At 59.0% G+C, this 21019-nt stretch overlaps 3 protein-coding genes across 10 annotated transcripts in view; all 3 read left to right on the top strand.

Annotated features, from left to right (window-relative positions):
• LRRC4B (leucine rich repeat containing 4B) overlaps positions 1–6421 on the top strand; it is a 63090-nt gene extending 56669 nt beyond the window's left edge. For all 6 annotated transcript variants that reach the window (XM_021094800.1, XM_021094798.1, XM_021094802.1 and 3 more), the window contains one exon: positions 4432–6421. In XM_021094800.1, coding sequence (XP_020950459.1) covers positions 4432–6300 — 1869 coding nt within the window. In that variant the 3' untranslated portion in view covers positions 6301–6421. The remainder of the gene's footprint in view (positions 1–4431) is intronic.
• Positions 9671–11865, top strand: ASPDH (aspartate dehydrogenase domain containing). Its single transcript, NM_001243870.1, is given in 7 exon segments — positions 9671–9793; positions 9988–10132; positions 10389–10473; positions 10565–10714; positions 10797–11017; positions 11088–11242; positions 11694–11865. Coding segments are annotated over 7 exon segments (855 nt in total). The 5' UTR covers positions 9671–9738; the 3' UTR covers positions 11738–11865.
• Positions 12189–17742, top strand: JOSD2 (Josephin domain containing 2). Of its 3 annotated transcripts, XM_013998690.2 has the most exons (6): positions 12190–12376; positions 12920–13082; positions 14825–14950; positions 16108–16302; positions 16410–16542; positions 17599–17742. In XM_013998690.2, the coding sequence occupies exons 2-5, from the start codon at positions 12937–12939 to the stop codon at positions 16507–16509; spliced, it is 567 nt and encodes a 188-aa protein (XP_013854144.1). In that variant the 5' UTR covers positions 12190–12376; positions 12920–12936; the 3' UTR covers positions 16510–16542; positions 17599–17742. The 3 variants fall into 3 exon arrangements, with proteins under 3 accessions (XP_020949092.1, XP_013854144.1, NP_001230345.1); XM_021093433.1 differs by lacking the exon at positions 16410–16542 and having other exon boundaries at positions 12189–12376; NM_001243416.1 differs by lacking the exon at positions 17599–17742 and having other exon boundaries at positions 12213–12376; positions 16410–16656.

Here is a 21019-nt window from a genome sequence, read left to right as displayed (position 1 = left end):
GGCAGGTCAGGGCTGGGGAGGAGATGCGGCTGGGACATCCTCCGGAGCTGGTGCCTGGAGAACCAGGTGTTGAAGAGCAGATGGGAGGTAACCAGACAAAAAAGCAGGAAAAGTGTGCCTGGCAGAGGGAACGGCAAATACAGAGGCCTAGAGGCAGAGGCATGCGTGCTGTGTCCAGGGACTTGCCAGAACAGGAGATAAGCAGAAAGATGGCGCAGGAGGAGGGGGTGGGTAAGGCCCTGCCTGCTCGATGAGCTGCTCGAGGGCAGAGACCGTGTCTCATGATGGGCTGGCACTGCCATGGCCCTCTCAGTCTGCAGCGTGACGCGGAGCACAGGATCCCGCAAAGGCAGTGGGGTGAGGTGTGCCAGGGAGCTATGGGCTGAATATCTAGGTGGGGGAGAAGGAGGCTAGGCCGGGGCGGGGGCCAAGGGATTGAGAAGAGGGGACAGAACAGGGAGACGGAGGACAGAGGGCTGGGCTGGGGGACTGATGGGCACCAGCAAGTGTCAGGCTGGTTTTCGCCTGGTTTGCAGCAGGAAGGCGTGGTGAGAGGGCTCTCTGCCGGCCTGGGAGCCACCCTCCTCAGGCGGCAGCAGTGTGGCCTTCGGTTAAGAGGCTCAGGGCTGTGACCCTATTGGCACAGCCCCTGTCACTCAGGCCAGGAGTAAGGGGAAGAATGAGGATGCGAAGGAGCCTCTGAGCGCTCTCATCCCCCCAACACCTCCCCAGAGGGATTTTCATCATTTCCCCTTGGTGGCCAGTCTGGCCATGGACACGGGGACACAGAGCGCTCAAGTGACAGGCCCAATAGCTGGGAGGAGGCGATGGGACAAGAACCGGACTCTGTCCCCACTGCCACACCCTTGGTCTCCATTTCTGCAGCTGCCGAGTGGTAAGGGCGATGCTGCCCACAGGAGCACACATGAGGTGGTGGCCGTACCAGGTGGGACCTGCCAGTCACGCCACCTGCTTGGGCTCCCGCTTCCTCCTTCCAGAAACGGGGGCCACAGTCATCCCCGTCCACCAAACTCGATCCTGTTCATAAAACATCACTGAGTCCAGAAAGCGCCTCGGAAGCCTGCACAGCCTGACACACAGCTGCTGGGGGTGTGGGCCGTGAAACACGCAGCCGACCCCGAAGGCTTAGCGTGAAAAGAGTGTCAGATGGGAATGGCCGGGTCCTGCGTAACCAACTCTCTGTTTCGCTTTATCCGTTAAGTTTATAAGTACGCTTGCCTCTCGATGACATGCCAAAGTCCTCATATTTGGGACTCTTGGGCTAAATAAATGCATTATCAAAATTGATTTCACCTTTTTTTTTTTTTCAAATATGGCCTCTAGGAAATTCACACTTAAGCAGGTAGTTGGCGTCGTGTTCCTGTTGGGGCGCACCGGCAGGGATGGGGGCTGTTACTGCTGGATGATGGTGACAGTACCAGGAATGTCGCTGTTCCTTTTGTTGGGTGCCTTTCAGGCAGTGTGGTTCTTTTAAAAGTCTTTAGGAGCGCCCCGGTGGCCTAGCGGTTAAGGTTCTGGCGTTGTCACTGCTGTGGCTCGAGTCATTGCTGTGGGGAAGCTTTGCTCCCTGGCCTGAGAACTTCGAGTGTCTCGGAAAAAAAAAAAAAAGTTTTTCAAGTGTTTTTCTACTTAAACGGAATTATTGTTCATTAAAGAAAAAAATAACGAAAGAATTAAAATTGCCCATAATTCCCAACAGCTGGAGTTCACCACTAAGAAAAGCTTGGGGCATTTTTCTTGCAGTCTTGTCTTAGTGCCTATCTGCAGATACCTAATTCCTCAGCGGCTTTTTTCGGTTCTGCAAAGTCACAAGCATCCGGTATGCTGGTTTCCCCCTTAATATTACAGTGCGTTTCTCCATGGCATTATCTTGGCTTCAGAAACACCATCTGAGGGCCGCATGGCCTTCTCTGCCTCAGTGTACCTGGCACAGCAGGTGACAGGAGAATCTGGTAAGATTTTACCTTCCGCCCACACCCAGCCCAGCACCACCCGCTTCTGTAGTGCAACAGCCTTAGCCCTGGGAGGTAGCAACCAAGTTCAGGGATTAAGAACCAAGATTCTGGGAGTTCTTGCCGTGGCTCAGTGGAAACAAACCTGACTAGTATCCATGAGGTTGCAGGTTCGATCCCTGGCCTCGCTCAGTGGGTCAAGGTCCCGGCATTGCCAGGCACTATGGTGTAGGTCAAAGACATGGTTCGGATTTGGCATTGCTGTGGTCGTGGCATAGACCAGCAGCTGTGGCTCCAACTGGACCCCTAGCCTGGGAACTTTTATATGCCATGGGTGCAGCCCTAAAAAGCAAAAAAAGGGAACCAAGATTCTGGAGCCAGGCAACCTGGGCCCAATCCTAGGTCTGCCATCCCATCCTGTGCATCCCTGAGCAAGTCACTGAACCTCTCTGTGCTTCCATTTCTTCCAATTTAGGTGGAGATAATTCATAATCCCTCTTGTGAAACTCTCGAGTCTAGCTGTGTTTGGGCATCTGAATTAGAAGGGTATTAATATACAGCATATATTTTTACAGCACCTCAGTGGGTCTGTTACACTTATTGTCAAATGCGTGAGGATTTCTAGGGCGGAATATTTGAATAATCACAGGAGTGGGATCTGGAAAAACTTTAAAACAGCTTCTCATGAGTTCTGATAAGGTCTGGCCAACAAATGGGATTTGGTGCCAAAGTTACAAAAAATCTTGGAGTTCCCACCGTGGCGCAGCAGGTTAAGGATCTGGCATTGTCTCTGTGGCCTTGGGGGTTTGATCCCCATCCCAGCCCAGTGGGTTAAGGATCCGGTGTTGCTGCAGCTGTGCAAAGGTTGCAGCTGTGGCTCAAATTCAGTCCCTGGCCTGGGAACTTCTGTGTCATGGGAGCAGCCATTAAAAAAAAAAAAAAAGTTGCCAAAAATCTAGTCTTCAGAGTTCTCACAGGGTGGTTTAGAGCCACGTTTAGCACCCAAGAAGTGCCCAAAGCATGGTAGCTGCCGATGCAACTGCTTTTCATCTTTTTGATTGAGGCATAATTTACATAGAATAACATGTCCCCATGTTATGGGTAGAGTTTGGGGAGTTTTAGCATTTGTCTTCACCCTTGTAGCCACCACCCAACTAGGGACATTTCTATCAGTCCAGAAAGTTCCCTCGTGCCCCTTCTCAGACTGTCCCCCTGCCCTGGGGCCCAACATACACACGAACACTCACACACTCAGAACTGCTGGTGGAAGGATGCGTCCTACAGCACATGCTCTTCGCTTCTGGCTGCTTTTGCTTAACTTGAGGCCCTCGAGATCATCCAAGTTGTTGTGTCAAAAGTTCATTCCTTTTCTTTGCTGAGTCCTAGTGTTCCATCCCGCAAACACCACGTGGGTCTGGACCCTGGGTCACTTCCTGCTTAGACTGAAATGAACACAGAGGCTGTGAGCACCTGTCACAGGCCATTGGATGGACAGCCACGGTCATTTCTCTTGGGGAAATACTCAAGAGTGGAATGGCCGAGTCCCGTGTAACTAACTCTCTGTTTAACTTTATAAGAAACCACCAAACTGCTTTCCACAGTGGTCTCATGGTCTTACAGCTAAGCTGGAGAAAGGGGATGGCTGGGTGCCCTCGCCAGCGCTCCGAACTCTGTGGCCCAGACTTGTAGTTGCTGGAGGCGGGGCAGGGGGGGGGGCAGGTAGCACGGAAGGAGGGACTGGGAGTTTGGGATTAGCAGGTGCGAGCTAGTCTACATAGACTGGAACAAGGTCCTACAGTATACTATAGTACAGAGAACTGTATTCGATATCCTGTGACTAAACCATGACAAAAAAGAATATGAAGAAAATGTGTGTGTGTGTGTGCGTGTGTGTGTGTGTATAAAACAGAATCACTTTGCTATATAGCAGAAATTAGCACAACTTTGGAAATCAATTATACGTCAATAAAATAAACTGAAGAAACAAAACTCTCTGGTGGATCCATTAGTATTGACATTGAGCCTAAGCTCACTCTGCTCACTGCAGGACAGACCAATAAATCCAGAGAGAATGGAGATGCCGCTTGGCACAGTGGGCTAAGGATCTGGGATTGCTGCCGCTGTGGCCTAGGTCACAGCTGCGGCTGGGAGTTGATCCCTAGCCCAGGAATTTCCATATGCTGTCCCAGGTGGCAAAAGTAAATCCATCAATAAAAATAGATCCAGAGACAAGTTGGTGGGGCAAGGAGTAAGAGAATGCTTGCTGAACTGAGAGGAGGGCAGACCAGTGCCTCCGAGGGCCACCTTCCCCCAGGCCGGCCTCCTTTTATACAGAGGAGGGGAGGGGGCGGGGCCCCCTGAGATGCTGACCAATGGCTGAGCCAGACCACGCCTCGGGGCGGCCCCGCCCCCGTGGCCGTCTCCTATCACTGACAGTGTCTGCCCTCCCCCACCCCAGGTGATCCGGACGGACACGTTCAAGCACCTGCGACACCTGGAGATCCTGCAGCTGAGCAAGAACCTGGTGCGCAAGATCGAAGTGGGCGCCTTCAACGGGCTGCCCAGCCTCAACACCCTGGAGCTGTTCGACAACCGGCTGACCACGGTGCCCACGCAGGCCTTCGAGTACCTGTCCAAGCTGCGGGAGCTCTGGCTGCGCAACAACCCCATCGAGAGCATCCCGTCCTACGCCTTCAACCGCGTGCCCTCGCTGCGCCGCCTTGACCTGGGCGAGCTCAAGCGGCTGGAATACATCTCGGAGGCGGCCTTCGAGGGCCTGGTGAACCTGCGCTACCTCAACCTGGGCATGTGCAACCTCAAGGACATCCCCAACCTGACGGCCCTGGTGCGCCTGGAGGAGCTGGAGCTGTCGGGCAACCGGCTGGACCTGATCCGCCCGGGCTCCTTCCAGGGCCTGACCAGCCTGCGCAAGCTGTGGCTGATGCACGCCCAGGTGGCCACCATCGAGCGCAACGCCTTCGACGACCTCAAGTCGCTGGAGGAGCTCAACCTATCCCACAATAACCTGATGTCGCTGCCCCATGACCTCTTCACGCCCCTGCACCGCCTCGAGCGCGTCCACCTCAACCACAACCCCTGGCACTGCAACTGCGACGTGCTCTGGCTGAGCTGGTGGCTCAAGGAGACCGTGCCCAGCAACACGACGTGCTGCGCGCGCTGCCACGCGCCCGCCGGCCTCAAGGGGCGCTACATCGGCGAGCTGGACCAGTCGCACTTCACCTGCTACGCGCCTGTCATCGTGGAGCCGCCCACGGACCTCAACGTCACCGAGGGCATGGCCGCCGAGCTCAAGTGCCGCACCGGCACGTCCATGACCTCCGTCAACTGGCTGACGCCCAACGGCACCCTCATGACCCACGGCTCCTACCGCGTGCGCATCTCCGTCCTGCACGACGGCACGCTCAACTTCACCAACGTCACCGTGCAGGACACGGGCCAGTACACCTGCATGGTGACGAACTCGGCCGGCAACACCACCGCCTCGGCCACGCTCAACGTCTCGGCCGTGGATCCCGTGGCGGCCGGGGGCGCCAGCGGCGGCGGCGGGGGCGGCCCCGGCAGCGGCCCCGGGGGCGCCGGCGGCGGTGGCGGCGGCGGCGCGGGCAGCGGCGGCTACACCTACTTCACCACGGTGACCGTGGAGACCCTGGAGACGCAGCCGGGAGAGGAGGCCCTGCAGCCGCGGGGGACGGAGAAGGAGCCCCCGGGGCCCACGACGGACGGCGTCTGGGGCGGCGGCCGGCCCGGGGAGGCGGCCGGCCCGGCCTCGTCGTCCACCACGGCGCCCGCCCCACGCTCGTCGCGGCCCACGGAGAAGGCGTTCACGGTGCCCATCACGGACGTGACGGAGAACGCCCTCAAGGACCTGGACGACGTCATGAAGACCACCAAGATCATCATTGGCTGCTTCGTGGCCATCACGTTCATGGCCGCCGTGATGCTCGTGGCCTTCTACAAGCTGCGCAAGCAGCACCAGCTCCACAAGCACCACGGGCCCACGCGCACCGTGGAGATCATCAACGTGGAGGACGAGCTGCCCGCCGCCTCCGCCGTGTCCGTGGCGGCCGCCGCTGCCGTGGCCGGCGCGGGGGGCGTCGGCGGGGACAGCCACCTGGCCCTGCCCGCCCTGGAGCGCGACCACCTCAACCACCACCACTACGTGGCGGCCGCCTTCAAGGCGCACTACAGCAGCAACCCCAGCGGCGGGGGCTGCGGGGGCAAGGGCCCGCCCGGCCTCAACTCCATCCACGAACCTCTGCTCTTCAAGAGCGGCTCCAAGGAGAACGTGCAAGAGACGCAGATCTGAAACCGCCTGTCGCGCGGACGGGCCCTGCCCGGGGCAGCTCGGGGCAGGCAGCTCGGAGCCCCAGCCGGGTCCGGACCGCAGGGCGGCTCGCCCCAGCCAGGACAGGGGCGAGGATGGAGCCCCCGGGGTTCCGGCCCCGCCACCCCTCCCCGGCGGCGACCGCGACCGCGACCGGAGGGCGCGCAGGATTCGGGGGAAGGGGCCGGAACCCCGGGCCTTTCCTCCTCGCTCTCCCCACCGACCGCTCCGGCCCTCCGCCTTCCCGGGGAGAGAGGAGCTCTCTGGAGGGGTGTTCCCTCCCCTCGGCCCCGACAGCCCTCCTTTTACGGTTCATTTTTTTGCAGTTTGACCCCTGTCCCCCGTCCAACACTTCCGCCCTCGAAACTGAAGAGACAGCCACGATGGCAGAGCCTCCGGACACCCTGGCCCTTTCCCGCCCCAGGCGAGTCCACCTCCGGCCCCCGGCCCCCGGGGGCTGCGGGTGGGGCGGCCTCAACCCACCCCCACCCTGGCCCCCGGCCCCCTCCTGCCCCACAGACTCTTTTGATACTGAAGGGAGGTTTACGTCAACGACTACCTGCTCTGTAATTACTTTAAAAAAAAAAAAAAAAAAAAACACGGAAAAAGTAAAAAAAAAAAACATTTTTTTGGGGTCATGAAAGCATGAGAGCAAACAAAGGGAACGGGAGTGGGGGGCAAGTGTGTGGCGGGAAAGGCAAGTGGGGCAGCCCCTGCAGAGAAGGCCCGCCGCCCTCCCAATGGCTTCGGCCCCTGCCCCTCACCTTGGAGGCCCCAGCGACGGGCTGGGGCACCCAGCACACCCGGGTGTTTAATCTGTGTTTAATCTCCCTGCACCCCCTTTCGAGGCAGGTCTTGGGGTCCTCTCCTCGCCGCCTCCCACTTCACCACAGAAATGCAGGGGCTGTGGTTACATGGTGCCCCAGACTGGGTGGCTCAAACAACAGAAATTTAGGGGCTTAGGTCTGGAGTCCAAGGTCAAGGTGTGGGCAGGGCTGTGCTCCCTCTGGAACCTGTAGGGGAGGGTCCTTTCCTGCCCCTTCCAACTTCTGGTGGCCTCAGATATTCCTTGGCTTGGAGCAGGGTCCCCCCCCAGTCCCCGCCTCCCGTCTCCACAGGGAGTTCTCTCTGTCTCCACATCACCTTCCCTCTGGGTACGTCTCTGGGTCCAAATTTTCCCTTTTTATAAGGACACCAGTCAGACTGGATTAGGGACCCCCCCCCAACTCCAGTACGGCCTCATCTCCATCATCTGCAAAGAACCTCTTTCCAAACAAAGGCACACCCACTTTGACAGGAGGCGAGGATGCAATCCAGCCCATCACGGAGCCAAACCAGAACGGGTCTGTCTCCACTGCAGACCCATTCAGGACCCTGCCTTGGTGAAAGCGTTGAAGGGGAGGGGCGGAGTGAGCAGGGTGGGCCAGGGCGGTGGGGGGTGCTCTAGCCGCAGCTGGGGCCTGTGGGGCCGACAGGACTGCACGTCGGTCTTGTTAACTCAGAGGCTGGAGGCCCAGGGTGTCAGAGGGGACCACGCTGTAGCTCAGAAGGGCAGGGGCCACACACAGACCCCTCAGAGGGACAAGAGCCAGCGAGTGGGAGCAAATGCCAGGGGTCGGCCAGGACAGCGGGCAGCTGCTGGTGGAGCAGGGGGAGGCCAAGGGCCAACATTTCAGCCTCCAGAGGGCAAGTGCCCACAAGGGCTACCGTTTCATGCTGTCTAGACAGGCAGAGGCCAGTGGAGGCAGGCGTGACCTTACAACTTACAACACCTTGTCACTCAGGATGAGTCACTGCTCCGTGCAGACATAGCCGTGGCCATACAGGGGCCCCCTTCCTCCCCTCCTTCCAGCCTGGGCCCGCTCCCCTACACAGCAGGCCTGGCACATGCGCAGGACGGCCAGGCTCAGGGGCATCCACAACTGATGTCCACAACCAAAAGCGGGGTGGGCAGGAAGCCCCCTGCCACCCCACCCGGGGGCCCCTTGTGCCCTGAGAGGGCCTGAGCCGGGCCCATGTGCCTGGCCCTGCGCTACCTCCCTGCCTGTTTCTGCCCCCACAGCATCTTATCTCTCCCCCACCTGGGGCTCTTCAAGCAAATTCTTCCCTTATCGGCCGTGGCAGCCGCCTCTGGGACATGTCTGGGGTCCCCGACCCTATCTGCCTGGCTTGTCTGCTCTCAAGGCCTGTCGACTCAGAACTCTTGTCTCAAGTGATGCCTGGCTCCCCGCTCGCTCCACTCCCTCTTTCATGCGCTCTTTCTCGCTCGTCCTCTTTCAGGGCCTCATCCTGGTTGCCACGGCAACGCTGCAGCGGGTACCAGGTGGTTGGGGGCAGGGAGCCGACACTGCCGCAGCCTCCGCCATTTCCAATGCCAGGCACCCGCGAGGCGCAGTGGCTGGGGCTCATTCGGGGGCGCTCGGGGCCTCCACGAGCCTCACAGGCTGCTCCTTGGCCATGGAGGTGGGGGGAAGGGAGGGATGGGCATGGGAGTGAGACTATGAGGGGGATGGTGGAAGCTGGTGGCATCGTGGCTGGGGGAGGGGAGGACAAGGTGAGAGAAGTCAAGGTGAACAGAGGAATGATCAGACTGGAGGAAGGAAGGTTCTGGAGGGGAGCTGGAGGAGGTTTGGGGACCACTGAGACTAGGGTGAGTCCAACTCCAGCTCCTGCTGCCTTGCAGGGAAACGGGCACGGCCAGGCCAGTCCTCCCGCAGACCTTGGGGTAGGGAGGAGACGAGGGCCTGGCCTGGTTGGGGGCAGAATGGCAGCCAGCCCAGAGGCGGCAGGGTGGAAGCAAGAGGGCTGGAGATCCGGGAAGAGGTGGAGAGACGCAAGGACCTGAGAGATCAGAGCCAGAGAACCAAGGGAGGAAAACACGAAGGAGGGAGGCTGATGAGGAACACGGGTGCCAAGGCGCAGGGGAAGTGGCCGCAAAGGTGGGAAAACACAGGAGCAAGGGGACAGACAGAGCAGGAGTCCCGCATCGCCAGCTCCCATCCTTGGCTCCCAGCCTTCTCTATCCCCACCCCAAGTAGGATGCAGTTTCCATGACAACCTGGCCAGCCAGAAAGGGGGGCAGGGGACTGCAGAGGAAATTTTCCACATCAGCAGGAAAGGAGGAGGATGTGATGCAGAGAAGGAATGGGCCGGGTACGGGGGGCCGGCAGGGGGGACAAACTCAGGGCCCCAGAACCCCAGACCATCGTGCCCAGTGCCCCCCCAGATTCTCATCCCACCCCCACGCGGCACACCCACACCCCCACCTCTGGGCCGCTGCTGGAGGAAGGGGGGAGGTTCCGGAGAGGCTCAAGGGTCAAATGTCCAAAGATCAGCTGCTGCCCAAACCTTCAGTGGGGGTGGGCAGTGGGTAGCGAGCCGCCGGTGGAGCTCAGCCCCCTGACCATCACACCCAAGGGCATGGCCCTCGACCAGGTCCCAAGGAAGGTGGGCATAGTGGGCTACGGCCGCCTCGGTGAGTCCTTGACCGTCTGGGGCCTCTTCCCCAGCCCCTTTCTGAAGCTTCCAGAGCCCCTGTGCCTTCCACGCACACATCTTCCATCTCTGTCTCAATCAGCGGCCGGCTGATTCTGTGTCTGCCTGAGCACCTCCCATTCCCCACCACGGGGCTCTGTCCCCTTCTCTCTGAGTCTCTTCCCCTCTCCCCAGGGCAGTCCCTTGTCTCCCACTTGCTGACTCAGGGACCAGAACTGGGCCTCGAACTCGTTTTCGTCTGGAACCGTGACCCAGGACGAATGGCGGGGAGCGTACCCCCTTCCTTGCAGCTCCAGAACCTTGCTGCTCTCGGGGAGAGGTCAGTGACCTTGCCCTAGAGAGTGGGACTCTTTGAAGCTCCTCTTCTGGCTCCCTTGGGTGCTGTGTGCTCTCAGGAGAGTCTCTCACCCTCTCTGGGCTTTGGTTCACCCAAATGTGAAATAGGACAAGATTCCGGCCCATTTCCCCTCCCCAGCCAGGGCGAAGAGGGACAGGCCTCCATAGACTCAGGGAATCTGGGGAGGGGAGCTCTATTATGTCTTCAAGGCCTTCCCCCCTCCCCTCCCCGTTCCCAGGCACCCTGACCTTGTGGTGGAAGTGGCCCATCCCAAAATAATCCACGAATCTGGGGCAGAGATCCTGCGCTATGCCCATCTCCTGGTGAGCCCTGCCTCTTTCGCCTTGGCACCACCCCCCTCTAAATGGGATCCGTCATCTGACCTCAGCCCCGCCCCGCCTTCATCTTCCCCAGGTGGGCTCCCCCTCGGCCCTGGCTGAGCAGGCCACGGAGCAGCGGCTCCTGGAGGCCTCGCATCGCTGGGGCCACGCTGTGTTCGTGGCCCGAGGTGCCCTGTGGGGCACTGACGACATCACCAGATTGGACAAAGCCGGAGGCCTCCAGGTGAGGGTCCGCTGGGCTCCCCGGGAACTGGAAAGGGCCAACAGAGATCCCTAGCCCCCCTGACCCTGGCTCTCACTTCCAGAGCCTCCGAGTCACCATGGCCACACACCCCGATGGCTTCCGGCTCGAGGGACCCCTGGCTACAGCGCACAGCACCGGGCCTCGCACCGTGCTCTATGAAGGCCCTGTCCGTGGGCTCTGCCCCTTTGCCCCCCGAAATTCTAACACCATGGCAGCTGCTGCCCTGGCCGCCCCCAGCCTGGGCTTTGACCGTGTGATTGGGGTGCTTGTGGCTGATTTCAGGTGAGCCAAGCTGAGCAGGGGGTCTGGGCTGGGGCCAGGCCAGTAGCACTGATTACCTTCCTTGCCTCAGCCTCAAGGACATGCACGTGGTGGATGTGGAGCTGAGCGGCCCCCCAGGCCCCACAGGCCGAAGCTTTGCTGTGCACACCCACAGGGAGAACCCAGCTGAGCCCGGTGCTGTCACTGGCTCTGCCACTGTCACCGCCTTCTGGCGCAGCCTCCTGGGTGAGGCCAGGTTCCTCCCCAGTGCTAGTGGTCCCTCACCCCAAGCCCCGGGCTCTCATGCTCTGCAGAGCTTGCGTCTCAGGTGTTGCCTCGGTCTGAAGTTCTGATTCTGTCTTAATTGATTGATCGTTGTTTCTGAGTCTCCTTAACCCTGCGCGCGATGATGCTGAATCTTTTTAGATCTCTCTCTGTTGTCCAAGTTTCCATGCTCTCAGCCTCTGTGTCCCCCTCTCTCTGGGACCCTACCAGGTGTCCCTGTCCACCCTCACGGTCTCTGTCCCTCTATCTCTGGGACTTTGGTCCCTCTCCTTAGGTCGCTGGGCCCCTCTGGGTCTCAGGCTCTCCCTCTAGGTCTTCCTCGATCCCCACCTTGGCCTGTCCCTTCTTCCAGGTGTCTGTCACTCCTCATCTCTCTGTCTGAGCCTTTCATTCCCGGTTATTTCCCCTGCAGGCTGCTGCCAGCTCCCCTCCAAGCCGGGAATCCATTTCTGCTGAGAAGCCTCCTCCTTCCCATAAGGACATCTTTGTCTCATGTACTTCCTCACCACCGTCCGGCTCCTACCCCGGCCTCGGTGTCCCCATACCTCCCTCGTGTCTCAGTAAATATTGGAGGCTCTTTTCCCGACCTGGTCTGGTGTCTGATCACTTGTTCCCCTCCCGTGACGTCACGCTGCGTCGTCACACTATGCCTGACGCCACCACATGGAGCGGGCATACAGGGACGCGCGAACCTACGCACTACATTTCCCATGATCCTCTGAGCAGAAGGGGGCGTGGCAGTAGGAGAAGGCGAGGCCGCTGAGGGCACATTTCCGGGACTCGCCGCAGGGACCGACGGAAGTTGTAGTCCCGCGTTCTCCGGGCGACAGCGGACTTCCGGGCCACGCTGCCCGGAAGTTCCATGCGGAGCAGGCGCGCTCCCGAGGGTCGCCGGGAGTCGTAGTCCGGCTCGTGGGGGCCGCCGGGAGCTGTAGTCGGTCCCGCCCGGCCAGTCAGCGCGGTGTTTGTTGCCCGCCTTGCTCACGGAGCCCAGAGCCACCGCCCAGGGGGATGCGGGAACCCCCGGTTCGGAGGAACAGAGAGGCAGGCGGGGTGAAGGGCGTTGCCAGGCAACGGACTAGCGCTACGGTTGGGGTACGGGTCGGGGAGAGGGCTCTTGCTGTCGGGGAGGGGGCCCTGTTGCCAGAGGACCAGAGGAGAGAACGCTCTTGTTTAGTGACAGGGAAGGGGAGTCTTCTGTTGCTAGGCAACCAGAAGAGACCCTGTTAGCTAGACACGCGAGAGGAGGATTCCTCTATTGCTAAGTAACCAGAAGAAAGTCTGGTTACCTACTGGGGTGGAGGGTTCTCTGTTGCTAGGTAGCTGGAGATGAAGCCTGTTACCTAGGGATAGGGGAGAGGGTTTCTTTGTTGCTAGGTGACCATACGGACCCTTTCACTTAGGGATGTGGCAGGGGTGGTCCTCTGTTGCTAAGTGAGCGGAAGAGCGAGCTTTTTTCCTAGAAATAGGGGATGAAGGTACTCTGCTGCCAGGACAGCCGAATCAGTGGCCCAGTGGCCCCTCAGGCTGTATGAGTCCCAACTCAATGACAGTGCCGCCCGCCCGCCCCAGACCTGCCGGCAGGCTGGCCTTCCAGATCCCAGGTCCCTGAGTACCTTCTCTCCCCACTCCCTCAAGGAGGAGCCGAGGACGGCATGTCCCAGGCCCCAGGAGCTCAGCCAAGCCCACCCTCCGTGTACCACGAACGGCAACGCCTGGAACTCTGTGCTGTCCACGCCCTCAACAACGTCCTGCAGCAGCAGCTCTTCAGCCAGGAGGCTGCCGATGAGATCTGCAAGAGGTGACCATCACCCCCCCATACCCTGGAGAAGCAGGGCTCACAGAGGCGAGCAACCCACCTGGGTCTCAGAGCAAGGCGGGGGCAGAGCCCCGGGGGTTTCTGCTGCCCTATCTCATAGCTGGGCTAGACCCTGGGACTCAAAGATTGAGATGTTGCCTCGTGCACCTGTTTGTCCCCTTGGCCTCAGCCTCAGGTTGTCTCACCCTGTTATCTGGGCCATCGCCTTCACTCTTCTCTGGCCTCCCAGCTCCCAATTTATTTCGTTCAGTCCCAGCTACACAGCGTCCGGTCTGACCCTGCTCCTCCGCTGCTCCCAGCCCTCCCATGGCTCCCTAGCACCCCAGAAGAAGGCCCAAGCTCTGCAGTCTTGTGCTCTGATCCCCGCTTGTCTCTGCAGCTCCTCTCAAAGCAAATTCCTCTCCAGGCCCTGAATGGACCCCACCACGGTGCCTCTGGGCCTTTTCATGTGCTCTTCGTTCGTTCTTTCTTCCCTTTTTTTAGGGCCGCACCCATGGCATATGGAGGTTCCCAGGCTAGGGGTTGAATCGGATCTACAGCTGTGGGCCTACGCCACAGCCACAGCCACACAGGATCCAAGCCACATCTGTGACCTACACCACAGCTCATGGCAACACCAGATCCTCAACCCACTGGGCAAGGCCAGGGATCAAACCCGCATCCTCATGGATACTAATTGGATTCGTTTCCGCTGCACAGCGGGAACTCCCCAGGCTGTTCTTTCTGCCTGGCACAGCTTCCTCCTCTCGGCAGCCTGAAAGGCCCCTCCTCGCTATTCAAGTTTTCAGACACCCCTTTTTGTCTTTCTGCCTCCTCTCTGTCCCCACAGCTCTGGTCCCATCATCTCCTGGACCCTCCCCTCAGCCTGCGTGATCCTACACCCAGAGGTGGCCCTGTCCCCACATCCCTTGTCACAGTCCTCCCGTGGCCCTTTCCCCAGCATCCTCAGGCAGAGTCCCAGCCCCTCAGCCTGATTATTTTAGAATCTATTCATTCTCTCTGTCATTCAGAGCAGGAATCAATCACCTCTTTCATGGGAGGCCACACTGGAGGTCCAGAGACAGCTCTGTCCTGAGGGAAGCAGATACCCAGAAAAATCCGACACAACACTCCCCTCTTCGGCCCCTCCCCCTGCCCCGCCCACCAAGGGCCCAAAGTCAGAACAAAGGTGCCGGTTGTCCAGAGGAGGGGGGCTCAGAGAGACAAGCGGTGGTGGGGCAAACTTCTGGGGCTGGGGGACAGCTGGAGGAAAGGCTGGGCAGCAGGAGCACAGATGTTGGGGACAGGTGGCCATGCAGGGATGGGTGGGGCCTGAAGCTAGGAGGCCAGCAGGGGCCAGACCGCTCAAGGCCTCCAAGGCGAGGCTGAGAGACTGGGGCGCTCCTGGGATGCCAGGGGAGCCAGGGAGGGCTGGCGGCAGCGCCAGGGGTAGAAGGAGCCCCAGGCCCATGGGAGAGGGCCTTGGTGGCGGAGGTTGGATGCTGAGTGAGGGGCCAGGCGGAGGAGGGCAAGGCCAGAGCAGAGAGCTCTGGGTCGAGGACAGGGCACCCGGCCTTGAGGTCAGGGCGGAGAGAGTTGGGGCACAGGAGGAGCAGGGCTTGGGTTGAAGAGGGGGAGAATCCCAAGGCCGGGTGACTCGCAGGCCTGGGGACTCTTTTGCTTGGTAGGGTGCGGGAGGCCTTTCCAGGGAACCCCAACTCAGGCCCTGCCCACCGCCCAACCAGGTTGGCCCCAGATTCCCGGCTGAACCCCCATCGCAGCCTCCTGGGCACCGGAAACTATGACGTCAACGTGATCATGGCCGCCCTGCAGGGGCAGGGCCTGGCCGCCGTGTGGTGGGACAGAAGGAGGTGCGACCCAAGACCCCAAGTCATGTGCGCCGAGCTCGGCTAAGTGGTGTGGTGCGGTGGTGGTCAGAGCGAAGGGAAAGGGGTGGGGGGTGGGCAGGAGAGAGGGAGGAAGGCGTGGATGGGTGGATAATGGCTGGCAGCAGACTGAGGGGTAGGGGACGGTAGAGGAGTGACCAGAGGGCCCGTGGGGTGAGTTGATGGCTAGATGATGGGTTGACTGATGGTAACTGGATGAGAAAATGGACGATGAATGGGTGGTTGGACGTGCTGGGGAGGCGGTGGTTGGGGGTTGGGATGTGTGAATGGATGGGTGGTATGTGGATGAGAGAATAAAAGATGGATGGTGGATACCAAATGGGAGGCCGGGTGGGTGGGTGGGTGGATGGCTGGTTGGGTGGATGCATCAAGAGTGGGTGGATGGTCTGCAGTTCCCGTTGTAGCGCAGTGGAAACGAACCCGACTGGTATCCATGAGGATGCAGGTTTGATCCCTGGCCTCGCTCAGTGGGTTAAGGAGCCGGCGTTTCTGTGAGCTGTGGTGTAGGTCGCAGACGCGGCTCAGGTTCCACGTGGTTGTGGCTGCGTGGGTGGATGGTGAACACATTGTTGGGTTGGCGGCCGGCTCGTGGTTGACGGCGTCAGTGGGCGGGTGCCGAGTGGGTGAACAGTAGGTGGGTAGTCGGATGGTGGATGCTTGTCAGACGGCTGGGAGGTCCGCGTGGGGGGGTGGGGGCAGGCGGTGTATAATGAATGGAGAATGGGCGGAATCCACAGTAGACGGGCCGAGAGTGGGTGGGGAATGGGCCGGATGGCGGAGAAGTTGTTGGAAGGCGGGGGGCGGGTGGTGGTGGGCTGAACAGTGAAAGGGGAGTTGAGTGCTGGGGGGTGGCTGGGGTCGGTGGCTAGGGGGAATGGGGGTGGGGGGATGGGTAAGGCGGATGGCGAGGGGTGAGTTGTTGGGTCAGTGGCTGCTTGGGAGGCTAGGTGGATGACGGAGTGGGTTGGGTGCAAGGAGGCAAAGGGTGGAGAGTCGAGTCCCCGGGTGGGCCTGGTGGCCACCATTGCCATCAACCCTCCCCACACGCTCAGTAATGCCGGCCCGGTGGGCACGGGCCGAGGAGCAGGCCCTGACGGTGGTGTCCCTGCCCCACCGCGCAGGCCCCTGTCCCAGCTGGCGCTGCCGCAGGTGCTGGGGCTGATCCTGAACCTGCCCTCGCCCGTGTCGCTGGGGCTGCTGTCCCTGCCACTGCGCCGGCGGCACTGGGTGGCCCTGCGCCAGGTGGGCGGCGTCTACTACAATCTGGATTCCAAGCTGCGGGCGCCCGAGGTCCTGGGGAACGAGGACAGCGTCAGGTGAGGGGGCGACTCTGGGCCGGGCACCAGACCCCGCTCCTGGGAGGCAAACCCTGGGTCCCCCAGACCTCAGCCCCCGCGCCCCCGCCCTCTGTTTCTCCACCCAGGGCCTTCCTGGCGGCCGCGCTGGCTCAGGGCCTGTGCGAGGTGCTGCTGGTGGTGACCAAGGAGGTGGAGGAGAAGGGCTCCTGGCTGCGGACAGACTGACCCTGAGGAGGAGGGGGCACAGCCGCCTGCCCGGTGCGGCCCCTGTGTGTGGGGAAGGACCAGGCCCGGCCCCTCGTGGACCCCTCCCCATACCCCTGCCGCGATGCCGCCGCCGCCACCTCAATAAACCTGCTGATTTGCTCCCGACCTGGCCCGTGTCTCCCCGGGGCCCCGGCCCTCCAGTTCCTCTGGTTTATCAGGGAGGCCCAGGCGGGCCTGACCGGGCTCTCTGCCACCTCCTGGCGTGGCCACCTCACGCAGATCCCTCTGCTCGCGGGGCCCCACGTTCCTCATCAGGGGGCGACACATTCAAACCCTGGTGCACTGGGGACAGGGCGAGACCAGGAGCAGACAGACCAGGGCGTCCCGGCGGCCGTGCCAGGGAGGAAGCCAGCGTTTGCCTCTTGACTCCTAGTTCGGCTGCTGACGCCAGTCAGGGCCCCAGAAGATGTCCAGGTCCTCACCGTCCCCAGACCCTATGAATACGCTCAGATACGTGGCAAAGGGGGACAGAGGTCACTAAGCCACTGACCTTAACATTGGGAAATGGGGAGTTCCCACTGTGGCTCAGTGGGTTAAGAACCTGACATGGGGTCTGTGAGGGTGAGGGTTGGATCCTCGGCCACATTCAGTGGGTTAAGGATCCAGTGTTGCTGCAAGCTATGGTGTAGGTTGCAGATGCGGCTCACATCTGGTGTGGCTGTGGTGTAGGCCGGCAGCTGCAGCTCCTAGCCCGGGAACTTCCATATGCCATGGGTGCAGCCAAAAAAAAAAAAAAAATTGGCCCCTGTAATCCCGAGGGCCCTTAAAGGTGGAAGGAGGAGTTCCCTGGCGGCCAAGTGGTTAAAGATCCGGCCTTGTCACTGCTGTGGCACAGGTTCAATCCCTGGCCGGGGAACTTCCACATGGCCAGGTCGTGGCCAAAAAAAACGGCGGGGGGGGGGAGGCTTTGAGGAAGGACGCAGGTCAGAGAGAGGCTCCGTGGTGGGGGAGGGGGGCTTGGAAGCCGAGAGGGGGTCACAAGCCAGGAGAAGCAGCACCCCCCCCATCTAGGAGCTGGAACAGGCAAGGAAACGGCTTCTCCCCCAGGCCTCCAGGAGGAGCCAGCCCGGCCAACAGCCTGACTCTAACCCGGTGAGACTCACTTTGGACTTCGACCTCCAGAAATGTAAGAGAAGCAACGTGTGTTGCTTCCTTTTTTAATACTTTTTATTAGAGGATAGTTGGTTTACAGTGTTGCGTCAATTTCTGCTGTAGAGCGAAGACCCAGACACACACATGCATACGTTCCCTTTCTCCTATCGTCTTCCGTCCCGGTCTAACCCAAGAGACTGGACAGAGTTCCCTGTGCTGTACAGCAGCACCTCATTGCTTATCGTCTAAATGTCATAGTTTGCATCTACCAACCCCAAACTCCCCGTCCATCCCACTCCCTCCCCTCCCCCTCGGCCACCACAAGTCTGTTCTCTATGTCTGTGTGTTTCCATTTTGTAAACAGATTCATTTGTGCCGTATTTTAGAGTCCACATATAAGTGATATCGTATGCTATTTGTCTTTCTCTTTCTGACTGACTTCGCTTAGTATGAGAGTCTCTAGTTCCATCCATGTTACTGCAAATGGCATTATTTTGTTCTTTTTTATGGCTGCGTAGTATTTCATTGTGTATATGGACCACATCTTCTGAATCCATTCATCTGTCAATGGACATTTAGGTTGCTTCCAGGTCTTGGCTCTTGTGAAGAGTGCTGCAGTGAACATGGGGGTGCATGGGTCTTTCTGAATCACAGTTTTGTCCAGATAGATGCCCAGGAGTGGGATTGCTGGGTCATAGGATTGTTCTGTATTTAGTTTTCTGAGGAGCCTCCATACTGCTCTCCATAGTGGTTGTACGAATTTACATTCCCACCAACAGTGTAGGAGGGTGTCCTTTGCTCCAGCAGTTGTTATTTGTGGACTTATTAATGATGGCCATTCTGATCTGTGTGAGATGGTACCTCAGTGTAGTTTTGATTCGCATTTCTATAAAAATTAGTGATGTTGGGAGTTCCCGTCGTGGCACAGCAGAAACGAATCCGACCAGGAACCATGGGGTTGGAGGTTCGGTCCCTGGCCTCGCTCAGTGGGTTAAGGATCTGGCGTTACCGTGAGCTGTGTTGTAGGTCGCAGACGTGGCTCTCATCTGGCGTTGCTATGGCTGTGGCGTAGGCCGGTAGCAACAGCTCCAATTCGACCCCTAGCCTGGGAACCTCCATATACTGCCGGTGCGGCCCTAAAAAGACAAAAGACAAAAAAAAAAATTAGTGATGTTGAGCATTTTCTCATGTGCCTACTGGCCATCTGTCTGTCTTCTCTGGAGAAATGTCTATTTAGGTCTTCTGCCCATTTTTCGGTTGGGTTATTTGTTGTTGAGTTGTATGAATTGTTTGTATATTTTGGAGATTAAGCCCTTGTCAGTTGCATCATTTGCAACTATTTTTTTCCATACTGCAGGTTGTCTTTTCGTTTTTCTATTTGTTTTGTTTTTTTATGGTTTCCTTTGCTTTGCAAAAGCTTTTAAGTTTGGTCAAGTCCCACTTGCTGATTTTTGTTTTGATGTCTATTGTCTTGCGAGACTGACCAAAGAAAACATCGGTACAGTTTATGGCAGAGAATGTTTAGCCTGCTTTCTCTTCTAGGAGTTGCATGGTGTCTTATGTTTATGCCGTTAAGCCATTTTGGGTTTATTTTTGTGCATGGTGTGAGGGTGTGTTCTAGTTTCATTAATTTGTAGGCAGCTGTCCTGTTTTCCCGGCACCACTTGCTAAAGAGACTACCTTTTTCCCGTTTCATATTTTTGCCTCGTTTGTCGAAGATTGAATGACCGTAGGGGTCTGGGTTTATTTCTGGGCTCTGGGTTCTGTTCCATTGGTGTGTCTGTCTGTTTCGGTACCAGTACCACACTGTCTTGATTGCTGTAGCTTTGTAATAGTGCCTGAAGTCTGGGAGAGTTATGCCTCCTGCATGATTTTTTTTTCCTTCGGATTGCATTGACAATTCTGGGTCTTTTATGGTTCCATATAAATTTTTGGATTGTTTGTTCTACTTCTGTGAAAAATGTCATGGGTAACTTGAGAGGGATGGCATGGAATCTGTAGATTGCTTTGGGTAGTATGGCCGTTTTAACAATATTAATTCTTCAAATCCAGGAGCACGGGATATTTTTATGTGTATTGTTTTTAAGGCACTAGCTTTGTTAGAGCAGCCAGGGGAAAGGACTATGGCATTAGATTTCCTTAGGGATGGAGGAGTTCCCTGGTGGCCTAGCAGCTAAGGGTCCGGCATGGTCAGGCTACCAAAAAAAGGAGGGGGGCCGTGGAAGGTGTCCCTGAGCAAACACTGAAAAATGGGGGAGGAGGGAGCCAGAGGGAGGGCTGCAGGAGAATCATTCCAGGCAGAGAAGAGCCAGTGCAAAGGCCCTGAGGTAGGCTGGTGTGGCGAGAGCCGAGCGAGCAGCTGAGTGAATCAGGGAGAGAGGGTGGAGGGGAAGATGGTGCCCAGTAGGATTTGAGCAGAGGAAGGATAGGCTCCTACTGGGGGTCTTTTTTTCCCCAATTCTCACCTAAGCTGCCCCCCTCCAGTCCCATACCTTCTTGGGGGACTCACTGTCCCTCCCTGCCTTCCTGTCCTGGCGGTCCCAGCACTGGGTCTGGTCCCTGCAGCCGGGTGCCTGCCCTCCCCACTTCCAGGCTGGGAGGAAGACAGGAGGGGATGTACGTGAAGCCCCCAGTCCCAGCATGGGAGTGGGTTAATGGGGGTCCCCTGGGACAATGTGGGGGCCACAGGAAGGGGAGGGGACCTGGGGGCTGGCTCTAGAAGACTGAAGGGGCCTCTCCAGGGAGCCAGTGAGAGGGGAGTGAGGGACCGCTCCAGAATTAGAAACAGCCCTGGAATGTTGAGGTGATAAGAGATAAGGGTGGATCCTGGCTGGGCCCTCAGCCCACAGGGCCTCCTAGAACAGCTGAGGGGCTCCCCCCAACTCCAGAGCTGGGGGCGGAGCTCTGAGCAGGGGGGGCTGGTCAGTCCTGGTGCAGAAAGAACCCTCTGGGGCCCCATGGAGGCAAGCTGGAGGCAGGGAGGCCAGGGAGGAGGCTGAGGGTCCCTGTGGGAGAGGAGGAGACCTGAGCCAGGACAAGAGAGGTGACAAGAGAGTCAGCTCTGGGCCTGGCAGGCTCTAGGGGTGAGAGAGATGGGCAGGAAAGGAGGTACCCAGGTTCTGGCCCTGGGTCGTGGGGGACAGGGGGGGCCACCCCAAACAGATGGGACCCTGGGAGGAGGAGTGGGGGTGAGGGACATGCTGTGCTCAGCGGGATGTAAGGGGTGTCACAGGCTGGGGACCTCGGGAGGGGGACCAGGGGCAGGGACTCAGGAGATGGCTTCAGGGGTCACAGGCCTGACCCAGGAGGCATGAGCATGTGTGCGGGAGGGAAGCAGGCAAAAGAGGAGCCTGGGCGAGGGCGGGTCCTCCCCAGG

Source organism: Sus scrofa, chromosome 6 (genome assembly GCF_000003025.6).
Source record: "Sus scrofa isolate TJ Tabasco breed Duroc chromosome 6, Sscrofa11.1, whole genome shotgun sequence".
Lineage (NCBI taxonomy): Eukaryota > Metazoa > Chordata > Mammalia > Artiodactyla > Suidae > Sus > Sus scrofa.
Note: the sequence above shows the minus strand (reverse complement) of the source record. Positions and strands in the feature narration are given on the sequence as shown.